The following is a 14,546-nucleotide window of genomic DNA, read 5'->3' as shown; positions in this document are numbered from 1 at the left end:
TACTTTTGGAGGCGGTGAGAAGGTAGGAATATCCAGCCTAGCTCTAGTCTGTCTATTCTCCCTACATTTGGATACACATTCCCAAACCAGCTGGTAATTTGGTGCTGAGCAGCTATACTTGGCTCTGTAATGCCATGAAAATGCTCCCTACACCGAGGGGAGATTGGGAGAAAGAGCAGGCTGAGCTCATTCAGTCCCTAACTCCACTAGTTTCCCCACTACATAATGCAGATGTCACAGTAAGAATGTAAAGCCTGCTTTGGGGCTTACATCAGCTTTTGGAGAGTTTCAGCAAGCTCTTCCAGATAAGCCTACGAGTTACTTTTCTTTTCCCTTTGGCCAGAAATAAATATTTATATCAAGAAAAGTTTGCCAAGACTTGGAAAATATTTTAATTATTTATTCAGCTTTATAAAAGGATTCACTCTGATTGGTATTTGAATTGGCTAATGAATTTTAATCCCAAATCCGTTAGACAGTCACCAACTGCAGGGAAGAATTCTGGGAACTTCCTTCTTCACCATTCGGGAAAGGATTACATTGATCCAAGGTCAAAACCTGGGTATGTACACGCTTGAGTGTATGGTTCTGGAACATGAGTCTGTCACGGTAGATCAAGATCTCTTAGACAGCCTGAACCTTATCACAGAGTCCTTCAACCCTGGAACCTTCTCCTGGGAGCCATGCCTCCTGCCATCCAGCTCCCCCCAATCATGGTCTTGACCGTGTTAATGGTGCCTCCAAAATGGTGTTAAGAACCCCAGCTTCTGACATATTTCAGGCTACATCATAAAATTACCTAGGCTTACCTTGGCAAGTCATTTCAACACACCTGGGTTGGAATTCCAGCTCTGATACTAGTATGTAGCATGGACTCAATTAACTAATCTCTCTGAGCCTTAGTTTCCCAAACTGTAAATAATAATAATAGTATCTCAGGGGGTTCTGGAAGGATCAAATGAGAGTATGACTATATAGTTATATTGTTAAAGTCAGTATACACACACACACATATACTCACACATATAGTCACTAAAATTTTTCATTTTTCCTTGGAATTGCTGATATCTAAAATGATGATAATTTGGTAGAACAATGCAATGAAAAACTCACACATTTAAAAAAATTTCGTCTTCAATGTCTTTGATTTCAAACATCTGCATTCATGTAGTCTATTTTAAAGGTGTGGATGCCCATGTAATAATGGGATATAATGTTTCCTGAATGCTTATTAAGTGTCATGTGACAGGATTGTACTTTTGTACATTTCTAATTTAACTCTCACAGCAATCCTATGCGATGATATCAGCCTCACCACTAACAGGCAAAAAACATATCCCCATTCACACACTAATAAGAGAAAGGCCTAGGATTTGAACCTGAATCTGTTTGACTCTGGAGTCTACACTGCCTGCCTCTAAACCTTCTGTACTTAGTTTCAGGAATCTCCAGCTCTCAAGTCTGGGGTGTTTGGTTGGCAGTTTGATGTAATGACATTCACTGATTCCCAAATCCTGATTTAAATCAAGCTTCTGTTCAATCACCAGACTCTTGTAGACAAATGCCTTAGGTTAGCCTGTGTCATGGTTATGCACTGAGTTTTGAAATATTTTTGGCAATAGGCAAAGAGATTTATATTTACAAAGCATCTAAAAATTCCTTTTAACTTCTGGTTTCAAACTCCCTGTCCCTCCCTAATTTTCTCCCAAGTTGCAAACCAAAGCCAAGAGGGCTGGTCCCAGCTCCCAGTCTCCCTTTCCCCTGCCCCCTCAGTGCTAGCGAGCAGTGAAATGGCCACCCAGCAGGCAGAGGAGCAGGGGTCTCAGCTGTCCTCGGAGGGGACTGTGGCCCCATAAACGTCACAATACAACTGGCCTTGGCTGAGTCGCAGGAGGCTGGCATGGCCGCTTCACCAAACGTGGCCCAGCCGAGGAGCAGATGAAGAAGGCTGCTTCCCAAGTGGACGTTCCAGGAAAGAATCAGATGATCTGAGTTATGGAAACCAAATGGCCCTCCTTTGTTTAGAGAGAGGGGGGGAAAAAAAAGTCACTCATTTTTGTGGTAAAGTGAAACAAAACGGACTCCAAACCAAACAATCCATCTTAGAGCAGAAAATACCATCTCCGTAGCGCATGGGCCACAGGCCTAGGAGGCTGATTAGCTTTCTGATGGAAGGCGGCCGTCCCCCTCCTTCAGCAAAATCTCCTCAGTCCTCCCAGCGAGGTTTTCTTCTGCTTTGCTCCAGGAATATTTGGTTTCACAAGCAAGAAAGGAAGATGAAAGGAAGGGGAGTAACATCTACTTGACCTAGGCCAATCTCATCCTCCCTTCTCTTCAATCCTCTCACTCCATTCCAGTTGGGGTTGAAGGCAGCAGAGAGTAGATTTTCAGAGAGAGCCCAGCAGTGACCATGGTGCTAACGCAGATGCGGGCATGCCAGCCCCAGGAGTGCCCCTGGCTGTGCCAGCTGCAGCGTGCTGACTCGGGCGCCTCCTCGGCTTGACCCAGCTCTTCCCACAGAATGTAGGCAGAAGTCGCGAGGCCCTCGGTGGCTGCTCTGTGGCTGCCCCGTGACTCTGTGGGCCGGCTCTGTGGGCAGAGATCTGCACTCCCAGGTATTGCAGGATAAGCCATAACCAAGAGAAAATAAATATAGATTCTAATCAGCCATGCCTGTCCTGAGTTTGGTTGATTCTCTAATGCAAACCTTTCTGGGAATGGAGAGTCTCTAGGCAAGGAAAGAACTTTGGAGAAGAATTCAGTTCTAGTTCAGCTTGGCCCCTGACTTGCTGTGCAACCATGAGTCACTTTTATGTCTCTGAGCCTCTGTTTTTGCATCTGATATATTAGCCTAATTATCCCTGCCTTGCCTGGCTCACAAGGTTGTTGTGGGAAGGAAGCAAGATCTTATCAAAGATGGTGGTACAGCCTAAAGAGTACAAGGATTTTTGCATCTAGATTCATAAGAGATATTCATCTGTAATTTTCTTTTCTTGTGTTATCTTTTTCTGGCTTTGATGTAAGGGTGATTTGGACTTTGTACAATGCATTAGGGAGTGTTCCCTTCTCTTCAATTTTTTGGAAGTGTTTGAGCAGGATTGGTGTTAATTCTTCTTGGAATGTTTGGTAAAATTCCCCTGTGAAGCCGTCTGGTCCTGTGCTTTTCTTCCTTGGGAGGTTTTTGATGATTCAATCTCTACTAATTATTGGTTTGTTGAGATCTTCTATTTCTTCCTGAGTCGGTGTAGGTAGTTTATGTGTTTCTAGGAGTTTGTCAGTTTCATCGAGGTTATCTATGCATTGGTGTACAGTTTTTCATAGTCTCCTTTTACAGTCCTTTTTGTTTCACCATGGTATTAGCACAAAGACAGACATATTGACTAATGGAAGTGAATTGAGAGCTCAGAAATCAACCCTCACATTTATGACCAACTGATTTTTGATAAGGGGCAAAGGCCTTCACTGGGAAAGAATGGTCTCTTCAACAAATGGTGCTAGAAAGCTAGATCTCTATTTGCAAAAGAATGAAAGTGGACCCCTTCCTAATAACATATACAAAAATCAACTCAAAATGGTTCAAAGACCTAAATATAAGAGTAAGAGCTATAAAACTACTGGAAGAAAATGTAGGGATGCATCCTAAGGACCTTGTGTAAGGCAATGGTTTCTTAGACTTTATACCCAAAGCAACAAAAGAAAAAATAGATAAATGAGACCTCATCAAAATTAAAAACTGTTGTGCCTAAAAGACTTTATCATGAAAGTAAATGGACAGCTTATGCAATGTGAGAAAATATTTGGAAATTACATATCCAGTAAGGACAACAGAATACCCAGAATATATCCAGAATATATAAAGAAATTCTTCAACTCAACAATAAAAAGACAAACAAGCCAATTTAAAAATGGGCAGAAGACTTGAATAGACACTTATCCAAAAAAGAAATACAGATGACCACAAAGCACATTGAAAGATGCTCAATATCATTGGTGGTTAAGGAAATGCAAATCGAAACCATAATGAGATACCATTTCACACCTACTAGAATGGCTACTATTTTTTTCAAAAAAATAAAAGGAAAATTACAAGTGTTGGAGATGATGTGGAGAAGTAGGAACTCTCATTCACTGCTAGTCGGAATGTAAAACGGTGCCGCCATTGTGAAAGACATTTAGGTAGTTCCTCAGAAAGCTGAGTATAGAATTACCATATGACCCACAATCCCTCTTCTAAGTATATACCCAAAAGAATTGAAAGCTGAGACTCAAACAGATATTTGCACGCCGATGTTCATAGCAGCATTATTCACAATAGCCAGAAGATGGAAGACACCCAAGTGTCCATCAACCAATGAATGGATAACAAAATGTAGTATATCCATAGAATGAAATATTATGAAGCTGTATAAAGAAATGAAGTTCTAATGCATACCAAAATGTGGATGAACCTTGAAAACACTGTGCTGAGTGAAAGAAGCCAAATACAAAAGGTCCATATCAATTCCTAGAGACAGAAAACAGATTAGTGGTTGCAGGAGCCAGGGAAAGATGGCAATACGGACTGACTGTTAATAGGGGTGATGAAAATGTTTTGGAACTAGAAAGAGGTAGTCGTTGCTCAAAATCGTGAATGCAGTGAATGCCACTGAATTGTACACTTTAAAATAGTTGCTTTTATGTTTTGTGAAATTTATTTCAATTAAAAGAAAAGAAAAGAAGATCTGGGCCCCTTCCTGCTCCAGGATCTTGGCATTGCTGCGTCCTCTCCTATCCCACCTTCTCTTCACCTAACCTTCCAGTTTGGGTTCAGGTAGCCTTGTCTCCCTTCCTTCTCTTTGCACTCTTCACAATTATAATCAAATAATACATTATGTAGTTACTACCAGGTCGGCTCCTTGGGCACAGTGCTTCATCTGCATTGTTTCTTGCAAAGCCTTAGCACAGAGCTCAGCATGTGGCAGCCACTCAAGGAATATATTTTTTAATTAAAATGACGGTGTGTAACAACCATCTCCCCTGCAGCTCCTGTAAAATCTGAACTCGGGACTGTTCCTCTTCTCAAAACCTGTGTCTCCAGCACGTAGTTGGCCTTCAATAAACATTTGTTCAATGAATGAATGAACAAATGACATGGAATAACCTGATTTTTCAGCTCGTGAAGATTTCCCTAGTCAACAAGGGAGAGCGTAATTGACCTCCCTCTTCCAATGGTACTGAATCTTCCTCCCTCTTCCAATGGTACTGAAATGTGTCCTCTAACTCCTCATCCCATATGTGCAGGTGTGACGTTCCTAACCTCAGCTCAGGCAAGCATTTAGTGTCAGCCGTATTCTGAAGTAGGAATTGCAAATGTCATTAGAGACCTCAGTTTCAGAACAAAGGCCGGGTAGTGGAATATCATCCTTTGATAATAGATGTATTATTTTCTATCTTCTCACATAGGTATTTGTAGTCACAGCTTAATTAAAGCAGCAAATCTAATCCATCTTCATGTCACAGCTCCTACCATAGTCTTTTGTACAGAGCAGCTACCCAATAAACGTTGAGTCGTGAATGAATGACAGTTGTAAACTGAGGATAGTAACTGTTCAGCCCTGCCTCTGGCCCCCAAATCTGGACACAATGAAGTTCTTAAGGAGCCTGAGATGAAAGCTGCTTTTTCCCAGTCATCCATTAGGATAAGAGCAAGAACTTCCCCACCTCCACAGTCCCTCCCCGAACCTCATCCATCTCTCACAGCATATCTGCTAAAACTTCCAAAATCAGCATTTCAATTTTTTTTCAAAAACCTCCAAAGTTTTTTTCACAGCTTATCGAGTGATGTCCAAATTCGCAGTCCAACTCAAAGAACTTGAATATAGCATCTCTCTCAATCTAGACTTAGACACGAATCTCCTTGACAACCAGGACAATATTTTCTTGTTTCCCCTCACTTATTCCTGGTCTATTTTAAGAGCTAAAAATCTCTTTGCCCACTGGTTGACTCAACTGTACATAGGGAATCAGTGGACAGTATTCAGGTAGGAGACCTAGAGTTCACTGCTAATGGATTTTACAGCTCAAGAAGAGTTTTTATTTCAAAAAGTTCTTTGCTTTTCTAGCATCTCCTTGGATTTGGCTGATGGTCTCCAGTAGTCACCGAATACAAAATTAGAAATTTGTCTTTCTCCTCTTAATCCAGTGGCTTCCTTTTTTACAGATGAGAAACCCTTCACTGTGGAAGATACCTATTTGCTGTGTCCAGCACCTATCTTAAAAGAAGTTGGCATGTAAGTTTTCACCAGCAACTAAACCTCACAGCTAGAGGGAAAAAGGGGGAGGTTGAGGATACAAAGGGAAAAATAAATGTCTTTCTCCACATCATATCATATTTATGACTTAAGCTCCCAACAAGGCTTTCTCTAGATCCAGCCCCACCCCAGCTACCACCAGGTAGTGATGATGGTGCTGGGGTTTATGGAGAATGAGCCAGGTACTGGGGTAAGCATTTTACAAAGGCTTTCTCACTGTATCCTCCCATGTTCCCCACAAATCAGACACTCACGTTATCCCAGTTTAATAGACATGGAAACTGTGGCTGGGAGAATTTAGGTAGCTTGCCCAAGGTCACACAAGCAGTAAGTGGCAGAGGCTGGGCTCAAACCAAGCTTTGTCTGGCTTCATCGCATCTACATTTCTAGAAAGCACTTAAACTTCCCAAAGGGCTCTCATACATATTACCTTGCCCTGTTGCCCTAATTGCCCTGCCAGGTGACTGTTATCTCCTCCCTACAGATAAGGAAACAGAGACTCAGAAAGTGGGGCCACAGCTAGTTCATACATAAAAAACCAAGACCATGGATTCAGACCCTCTGGTGCCAAGCTCTGTGCTCCTCCCTCTAGGCCCCCACAGAGCACTGGATGTTCACCCACACAGGAAGGGTTTCCCTTAACTAATTTATGGGGAAAATCTCATGGTGGTGCAATTATAAGTGCTAGTGAAATGCGATCAAAAGATTCAACAAAAGAAAGAGAATTAGCATCCTGAGTAAGAAAAGAAACAGTGCAGAGAACAATCACAAGCCTCTGTAAACATGTCTGTAACAGGCTGAAGATAGAATGACTACTTTAAAGAAAAAAATGGTAAACTTGTTCATCTGAATTCTGCTTTCAGTCATTTATTTATATTGTAAAACCTCCAACTCTGGTTGCCTAGCATCAGCCTGTGATACAACTGATTCCACAAACTCATCCAGTGTCCATGCTGGAAAGGCAAGCAAAGTACAAACTCACATTTCAGTGAGTCTCCTAAGATGGGAAGAGGTAGAGACAAATTAGTTCATCTACCGTTGTGCCTCTCTGTGAGCTTGCAGGGTGGTAACAAGCGACTCCATCAGATTGCTGAGAGCTCTGATAACAGCAGCAGAACATCAACTTTATAGTTTGCTCAGTTTATCACTGATTTTTAAGAATACTCTGTCCTACTACAATATGACAAGTAAATTAAGTGGAAGCAGGCTTTGCTCATTGGATGCAATTCCCTGCAATGCAAGAAGGCCTGAATGCACCAGCCAAGTGCATCCTGCCATCTTTCTAGGATGTTAGAGGCTGATGGGCCATGGAAATCATCCTCCACATTTTACAAATGAGGGAACTGAGACCACCTAAGGGAAATGACTACAGTCCCCAGGGTGGTTAGGAGCCCAGCCCAATGGGGGCCTCCATCGCTGGCTCTCGGTACATTGCTCATTGCACTCCACCCTGAGTATCTGGTTCGCTTGTTGTCATTGCAGGAAAGCTGCACTCCAGGTCAGCATGAACGATGGTCTGTCTTTCATCTCCAGTTCGGTCATCATCACCACCACACACTGTGTAAGTCATAACCTTTCCCTGTACTGAAGACCTCATTATCATCAACAACAACTTTTTTTAAGCAACAGTCTTCTCTTCCAAGGGTGTCCCTAGAAAACATTCTGGTTTGGTGTTCTGTTTGCTGAGCTTTTATCCTGGCATTCCTAAGCCAGCAATGGGCTGTATCGGGGAGTACTGTCCCCCCCACCCTCCCACCAGAGCAGATCAGAGATGCCTGGGTTGGGTCCACCTTCTCCATTTCTGTTACTGAGTGTGCAGCCAGGACACACTGACATCACCAGATGGTTAAATAGTGCCAATTTCTGTGCACAGGGAGGACAGATGCCTGGTTGGAGTGGGTTAAGGGAGAATGGAAAGAAATGAATTGGACGGCATGTATTGAAGGCACGTTTTCAAGGCATTTTTCTGTAAAGGGAAACAGGAAAATGGGCAGTAGCAAGAGAAAGATGTGGAGTCTAAAGAAGGTCTTTCATTTAAGTTGGAGAAATTGCAGCTTGTTTATATGATTGTTGAAATGATCCAGTAAAAAATGGAAAATTGATGAAGTTGGAGATAATGGAGAGAATGGGCCAGTTGCCATACAGAATGTGATGCAGGAGAAAGGTGTTCTTCTCTTTTAGCTCCTCCAATGCCCCTTCTGTGGATCCTTCATGTCAGGTAGTGTTCAATTCTGGCCACAAATAAAATTACCAGGAGAGCTTTTAAAAAATACTGGTGCCTGGCCTCATGCGAGACTAATTGAACCAAATCTCTGGATTGGAGCCCTAGCTTTGTTGGTTTCAAGGCCTCCCTGGGAGGTTTCGTGAGCCACCAGAGCTAAGAACCTCTACAGCCTATGTAGCTGTTCCCACCCATTGTCAGTCTCTCAGGGCTCAGCCAAGGAGGAGCCAGCCAGGGCTTAGCTAGCGCATGTACAGACCACAGCCTCTAGCATAGGCATTTCCGGAATAATCTGTCTGAATATTGTTTCTGTAAGCTGCTAAACTTTTTCCATTAGATCATTCTAGAGACTAATGCATTTGACCCAATGGACAGCTTAGGCAGATCCTCGGGTCACTTCCTGGCCAGCCTTTAGAAGACATGTTAGCAGACCCCCTCAGTAATTGGGGTTGTGTCCTTAGCACCGTCACAGATGGACAAGGGATAGCAGGAGACCAGTTTCTTTGAAATCAAGGGAAGCCAGTCCAGTGAGGACAGATGATGGAAAGGCTTGATTTGACCAATGCAGGAGATGAGGGTTGTCCCAGAAAAGCGTCGCCGCTGTGAAACGGCTGTGTCACGGGCACCCAGATGATCTCAAATCTGGAGACAAGAGTAGGACACCACCAAACTTTAAACTGTGTGCAGGAAAAAAGTGAAATTCCTTCCAGTGTTCTCTGCCTGATGCCTTTGGAAACTGACTCTTTTGTAACCTGCCAACTTGCAGGAAATGATTAAAATACCCCAAATTTAATAACTCCATTTCAGATTCCTCCCAGCTTTGAGTGATCCAACCATTTGGGCCTGTATTTCTCATTATGTCTGACCATACCACAGAGAAACAGATGCTGCCCTTGGCTATGCAAGGCAGGAGAAGAGGGAAGGGGAAATATCTCAGGCCTAAACCTGTAGTGTGGCAAATACAGGGCTACAAATACAAATCCTGGACCTCTCAGAAGCTTCTCCTTACCAGTATACTGCAAAATTAGAAGAACTCCCAGAAAAGTCCCACTGTATCTTCCTAACTCACTCCAGCCCCTTTACTCTGATCTTCCTCGTCTGAGTGAATGTCACTGAGTTTTCTGTTCATTTGACCCTGGCTCAATACCACCTCATAACATCTTATGCATTGTTCCCTTTTAACCTTGAGATGTGAGATTAGGTCCATTCATTCATTTATTTAATAAATATCCATCGATCGTGCACAATATGCCAGCCACTGTTCTGGGTGCTTGGGATACAACAGAGAACACAACAGGCAAGATCCCTGTCGTGTATGGTGTGTTGGGGGTCAGGAGGGAGTAGGGAGTGGTGATATGCTCAATAAACAATAAATATAATGAATAAATTATATACTCTGTTAAGTAATAATGCTATAGGAAAAAATAAAGCGAAGTCAGAGAGTTTGGGAATACTTGGGTGAGCAGGTTCCAATTTTAAATAGCGTAATCGATACATGGAGGAAGGTGATGGCATTGGAGTACAGGCTTAAAGAGTGAAGCAAAGGGTGGGGTCTTGTAAGGGCTTCCGCTTTTGAGCAGAGGAGTGGCGTGATTTGACTTACATCTGGAGGCTCACTACAGCTGCTGGAACAGCCTATGGAGAGACAAGGATAGAAGTAGCAAGACCAGTTAGAGAGGTTATGGCAATGTTTCAGGCAAAAGACAATGGCGGCTTGCAAGAGAGAGCAATGGTGTTGGAGAGAAGTGGACAAAGTTGGGTATATGCTGAAGGCAGAGCTAACAGATTTCCCAAAGCATTGAATATGGGGCTTGAGAGAAGGAGAGAAATCAAGGATGGCTCCCAGGTTTTTTCAGGTGGTAGACTGTAGGCAGAGAAGATTTTGGGGGGGGGGGGGGAGATCAGGAGATCAGTTTTGCTATTTATGAGTTGTGTGACCGTGACCAAGTTTTTTAGCCCCTTTGCTCCTCAGTTTCCTGATCAATAAAATTAGAATAATAATTGTTTTCATCTCTTAGCAGTATTGTGGACATTAAATGAAATATGTGCAAAGTGCTTAGCAGAGGGTCTGGCAGTTAGTAAATGCTCAATAAATGCTAACTATTATAATAGTGGGAGCTTAATGAAAATTCTTGAACTAATTGGAGATGCTCCCCAGACAGTTGATGCCCCCTTTCAAAGTCTATTATAACAAAGGACTCTTTTAAGACAAGATATATCCCTGGGGGTTCGTTTGTTGTCGACCAAGCCCAGATGATTGACAAGGCAGACGAGAGAGCCAAAATCATCCAGGGAAAGGGACCCGTATTCAATTATAAGACTCAATCCCCAATCAAGGCCTATGCAGAATCTCAAATTAAAGACTGAAACATCCCTGGGCAAAGTAGAGATGCAGGTAGAAAGTGTGGTCATCTGAGGTATGAAGTAAGGTCTTGGGCTTGCATTTGTTTCTTGGGCAGCTGGTTTGGCAGACAAGGCTTTAGAGCAAAAAAATGATCTCCTGGGTCTGAAAAAAGGGTGATTCCCGTCAGTGCCAGTCGAAACCTGCCCAGTCCTTCACATGGAACCAAAATAATTTAAAAAGATGTAGTTGAGACTTTACTTTTCTCACTTTATTTGGTGCCCATTTGGACAAGTTGTCATAAGTTTTCAACATTGTCAATGAATAACTGTTGCCCCTGCCAGGAGCAGAAATTCCATGAAGTTTTACAGGAAAGAGATTATTCTATCCAAGAGCTAAAAGTTTCTTAGACAAAGGGTAAACTTTGTTGAGCTCCATGACTATAGAAAATGGTGAAATATCCCAAGTCCTGTCTCACTGGCATACTTAAGTGCACCCCACTTTTGAAGTTTTAATTAGCCTGCCTTTTCTTCCCCAATCTTGAGCAATAGATTGAGGAAATCACCAATAGGGTGCTCCTTTAAGGGAAATATCAAAGTTTGATTTCTGAGAACAAAGCAAGCAAATTTAAGTACCTTAGAGAAATATTTGTGAAAGATTGTCTTCTTTTAGGTATACATCTTAAAATTGTATAGTTTCCCACCTAAAGTATACAAAAATCAATGAATCATTCAACAGGTATTTATTGAGCCTGCCCTGTCCCCTGTGCTCTGTTGACGTTTACAAAGTCATTGTCCTTAAGGAGCTTATAATCCATTTGGAGAAATGAGGCCAACAAGTATAAGCAAGAGCATATGATAAAGAATAAGATGGGGTGAATCAAGTATAAATGCTATGGAATTTCAGAGAGGGGAAAGGTGAGTGAAGCCTCAAGAGTCATGAGAACTTCATGTCAGGGGTAAAACCCCAGCGATGATTTGAAAACTGATCATTATCTGAATAGCTGAAGAAGTGGGAAGAAGCCATACCCTAAAGAGAAACCAACCTGAGCCAGGGCTAGATATGTCTGTGAGTCTGTTCTGTTCATGGTCCCTCAGATCTGTGTCTCACAGTCCTTAGGTGGTAAAAAATTCTGATAATGTGCTTCACTGTTCATCTCCTAGATTTATAAATCAAATCCACCTGGTTGTCTATCTTCTATTTAATTATTTTTGCCTCTACCTTAATTCTTTCCTTCCATTTAATTAACTATGCTATTCTTTTACTCTTTTTCTTACCTCCTAGCTTCTTGAGTTGGAAGTTCATATCATTTATTTTCATTCTTCTGGACTGTTTTAGGCTCTGAATTTTCCTAGAGTATAGCTTTGGCTTCATCCCATGCATTATATATATAAGATGCTTACTATCATTGATTTCTAAATACTCTATAGTGAGAGTTTAGTTTTATATTTTGTTGATGTCTTGTGCATCATAAATTTCATAGTCCTTTCTCACACTTGGGAGAAAGGTATCTTCAATTACTTTTTCAAAAGAATACATGGGTGATACATTTTCTGAGTCCTTACATAAATGTCTTTCTGATGCCTTCTACTCCCCCATGGAGCCTTCATGACTCCTCTGGGTTTCTCTCATTTTTCTCTGCTCTGAAGTCCTGTTGCTAGGCATTAAGTTCTTCAGCTAAAATTGATTATACCTCAAAGTTCTATAGCATTGCTTAACCTCTTCTGGCATTTATTGTTGCAGCAGTGAATTCATAGCATTGACTGATTTGTGGGTCACTTTTTGAGAAGGCCAGAGGAGTTTTTGTTCATTATATTGGTTCAAACCTTTTAGCCAGAATGTCTAAGTGTTGATCTTTTTTAATTAAATATTTTAGGGGCATGATAGACTCTTCAATCTGAATACTTAAGTCTTTCTTCTGCTCAAGAAATTTCTTCCTCTTACATCTTTGATTAGTTTTCTATGACCCTTTTTTGGTCTCTCCTTCAGAAAGACCAATTATAATTCCCTATATAATCACTTCCCATGCTACGTCACCCATATCTACTATCTCCAAAGCCTTTTTTTTAATCTTCATTCTCAAAGCAACATAGAGTAGGATTAATAGTTCAGGCTCTGGAGTTGACCAACTTGGGTTCAATCTTAGAAAATTTAACAAGCTAAGTCCTTCAGTGCTTCTCTTTTTTGCATTTCCTCCCATTTGGAGTGCATTTTGATTTAGGGCTGTTTCTCAAGTTGGCAGCTACTGTCCTGGGGTTTACACTCTATGTCCTCGATGGTCCTGTATGGAACAGTGGGATCCAGCCAGTGCTTCTCTCCATTACCTATCATCAGGACTTGATTTGTGTTTGTTGCCAGGATGGAGAATCACAATCTTTGAAGAAAGGAAAGAGACCAAAGGTTAGACAAAGTGTTCTAAAATCAACACTAAATAAATGGAGAGCCCTATCTTTTCCCCCCAAATATATGTAAGAGACAGCCTGACTGCAAACAACAACCAGCTTAATAAATTTGAGAGGACCCATGCCAAGTCACTGCTCAGAGAAATCCTTTTCAAATGAAAATTAAAAATGTAATAAACTCATCCCTAAGGCATCAAAGCAGACACAACTGCTCTATATAGTTGTAGCATAATGGAAGAATTAAGGTCATAAGAAATCAAGTCAAAAATCCTGACTTCAAATTCTAGCCCCTGCACTTTCTAGGGTAGTCTTGGATGAGTTAACTGAGCCTGTCTCAGAACTTCTCTGGCATGGTTGCTGTGGAGATTGGAGATTAACAGTAATGCATATAATGTAAGGTACTCAAGATATATTGTAATCAATATATCTTGTATATATTGATTACAAAGATATATTGTAACAAAGCACCTGCTTGTTAGTTTACTGATCTCATTCTCTTTCCATGTCAAATAAAAGCCTGATGACCTGCCTCATTAAAGGATTTGCTGTTCGTGCTCGGTGGCTTATAAACAGGCTATTTTCCTCTGATTAAGAGGCATGATCCCTTTCAGCTTGTGATAACCTTGGATTCTAGAAGAAGGCTGGAAAAAAAAAAACTGGAAAAAAAACTTTGAAGAGGTTGCCAGCAGGATAACTAAGGAAAACAACACTAATAAATCAGATCTAGTGATAAGTCAAGCCGGGTTTGGCTGCAGTCTGACTCTTTGCTACTTTTGAAAAAAGGTTTCTTAGTTAATGAACCAAGTAAATGGTATCATGTTTAGACCGTTAAAAGCAGGAGCTAAGCTAAGTCTCTATTAACATTGGTGCATTCGTGCCACATAGAACATTCCTATTAACAATAACAGTTTTCTATCCTACCCAGTATATCTGTAGGCATTTTGTCCGAGCAGGTACCACTTCCTGCAGATGAGCTCTGCAGACTCTGACAGGGCTGGGGCCTCCAGTGTCCCCTGAAGAGGCCGTGACTCACTGTGGTTTCAGAGTATGGTTTGAATACTTTGCAAGGGGGCCAACTTGGTGCCAATTATTTCCCAAGGATTTTCTTTATTCTATCCTTCAGAAGTTCGTGAATTCAGACTGTTCTTTTCCTGAACTAGTAGCATTTGTTCTACACATATTTATTTTTTCAAGTGTATGTGTATGTGTGTGTGTGAGAGAGAGAGAGACAGAGAGAGAGAGAGAGAGAGCAGTGGTAGTCGTGGAGGAAGAAGAGGAGAGATTGTTCCTAG

The 14,546-nt window shown here is 41.6% G+C and overlaps 1 protein-coding gene across 2 annotated transcripts in view; it reads left to right on the top strand.

Moving 5' to 3' along the window:
- ANTXR1 (ANTXR cell adhesion molecule 1) overlaps window positions 1–14,546 on the top strand; it is a 235,082-nt gene that overhangs the window by 101,728 nt on the left and 118,808 nt on the right. For both annotated transcript variants that reach the window (XM_037806755.1, XM_037806756.1), the window contains exons 11-12: window positions 6,200–6,269; window positions 7,773–7,851. In XM_037806755.1, coding sequence (XP_037662683.1) covers window positions 6,200–6,269; window positions 7,773–7,851 — 149 coding nt within the window. The remainder of the gene's footprint in view (window positions 1–6,199; window positions 6,270–7,772; window positions 7,852–14,546) is intronic.

This window comes from Choloepus didactylus, chromosome 17 (assembly GCF_015220235.1).
Source record: "Choloepus didactylus isolate mChoDid1 chromosome 17, mChoDid1.pri, whole genome shotgun sequence".
NCBI classification, from domain to species: Eukaryota; Metazoa; Chordata; class Mammalia; order Pilosa; family Megalonychidae; genus Choloepus; species Choloepus didactylus.
Note: the sequence above shows the minus strand (reverse complement) of the source record. Positions and strands in the feature narration are given on the sequence as shown.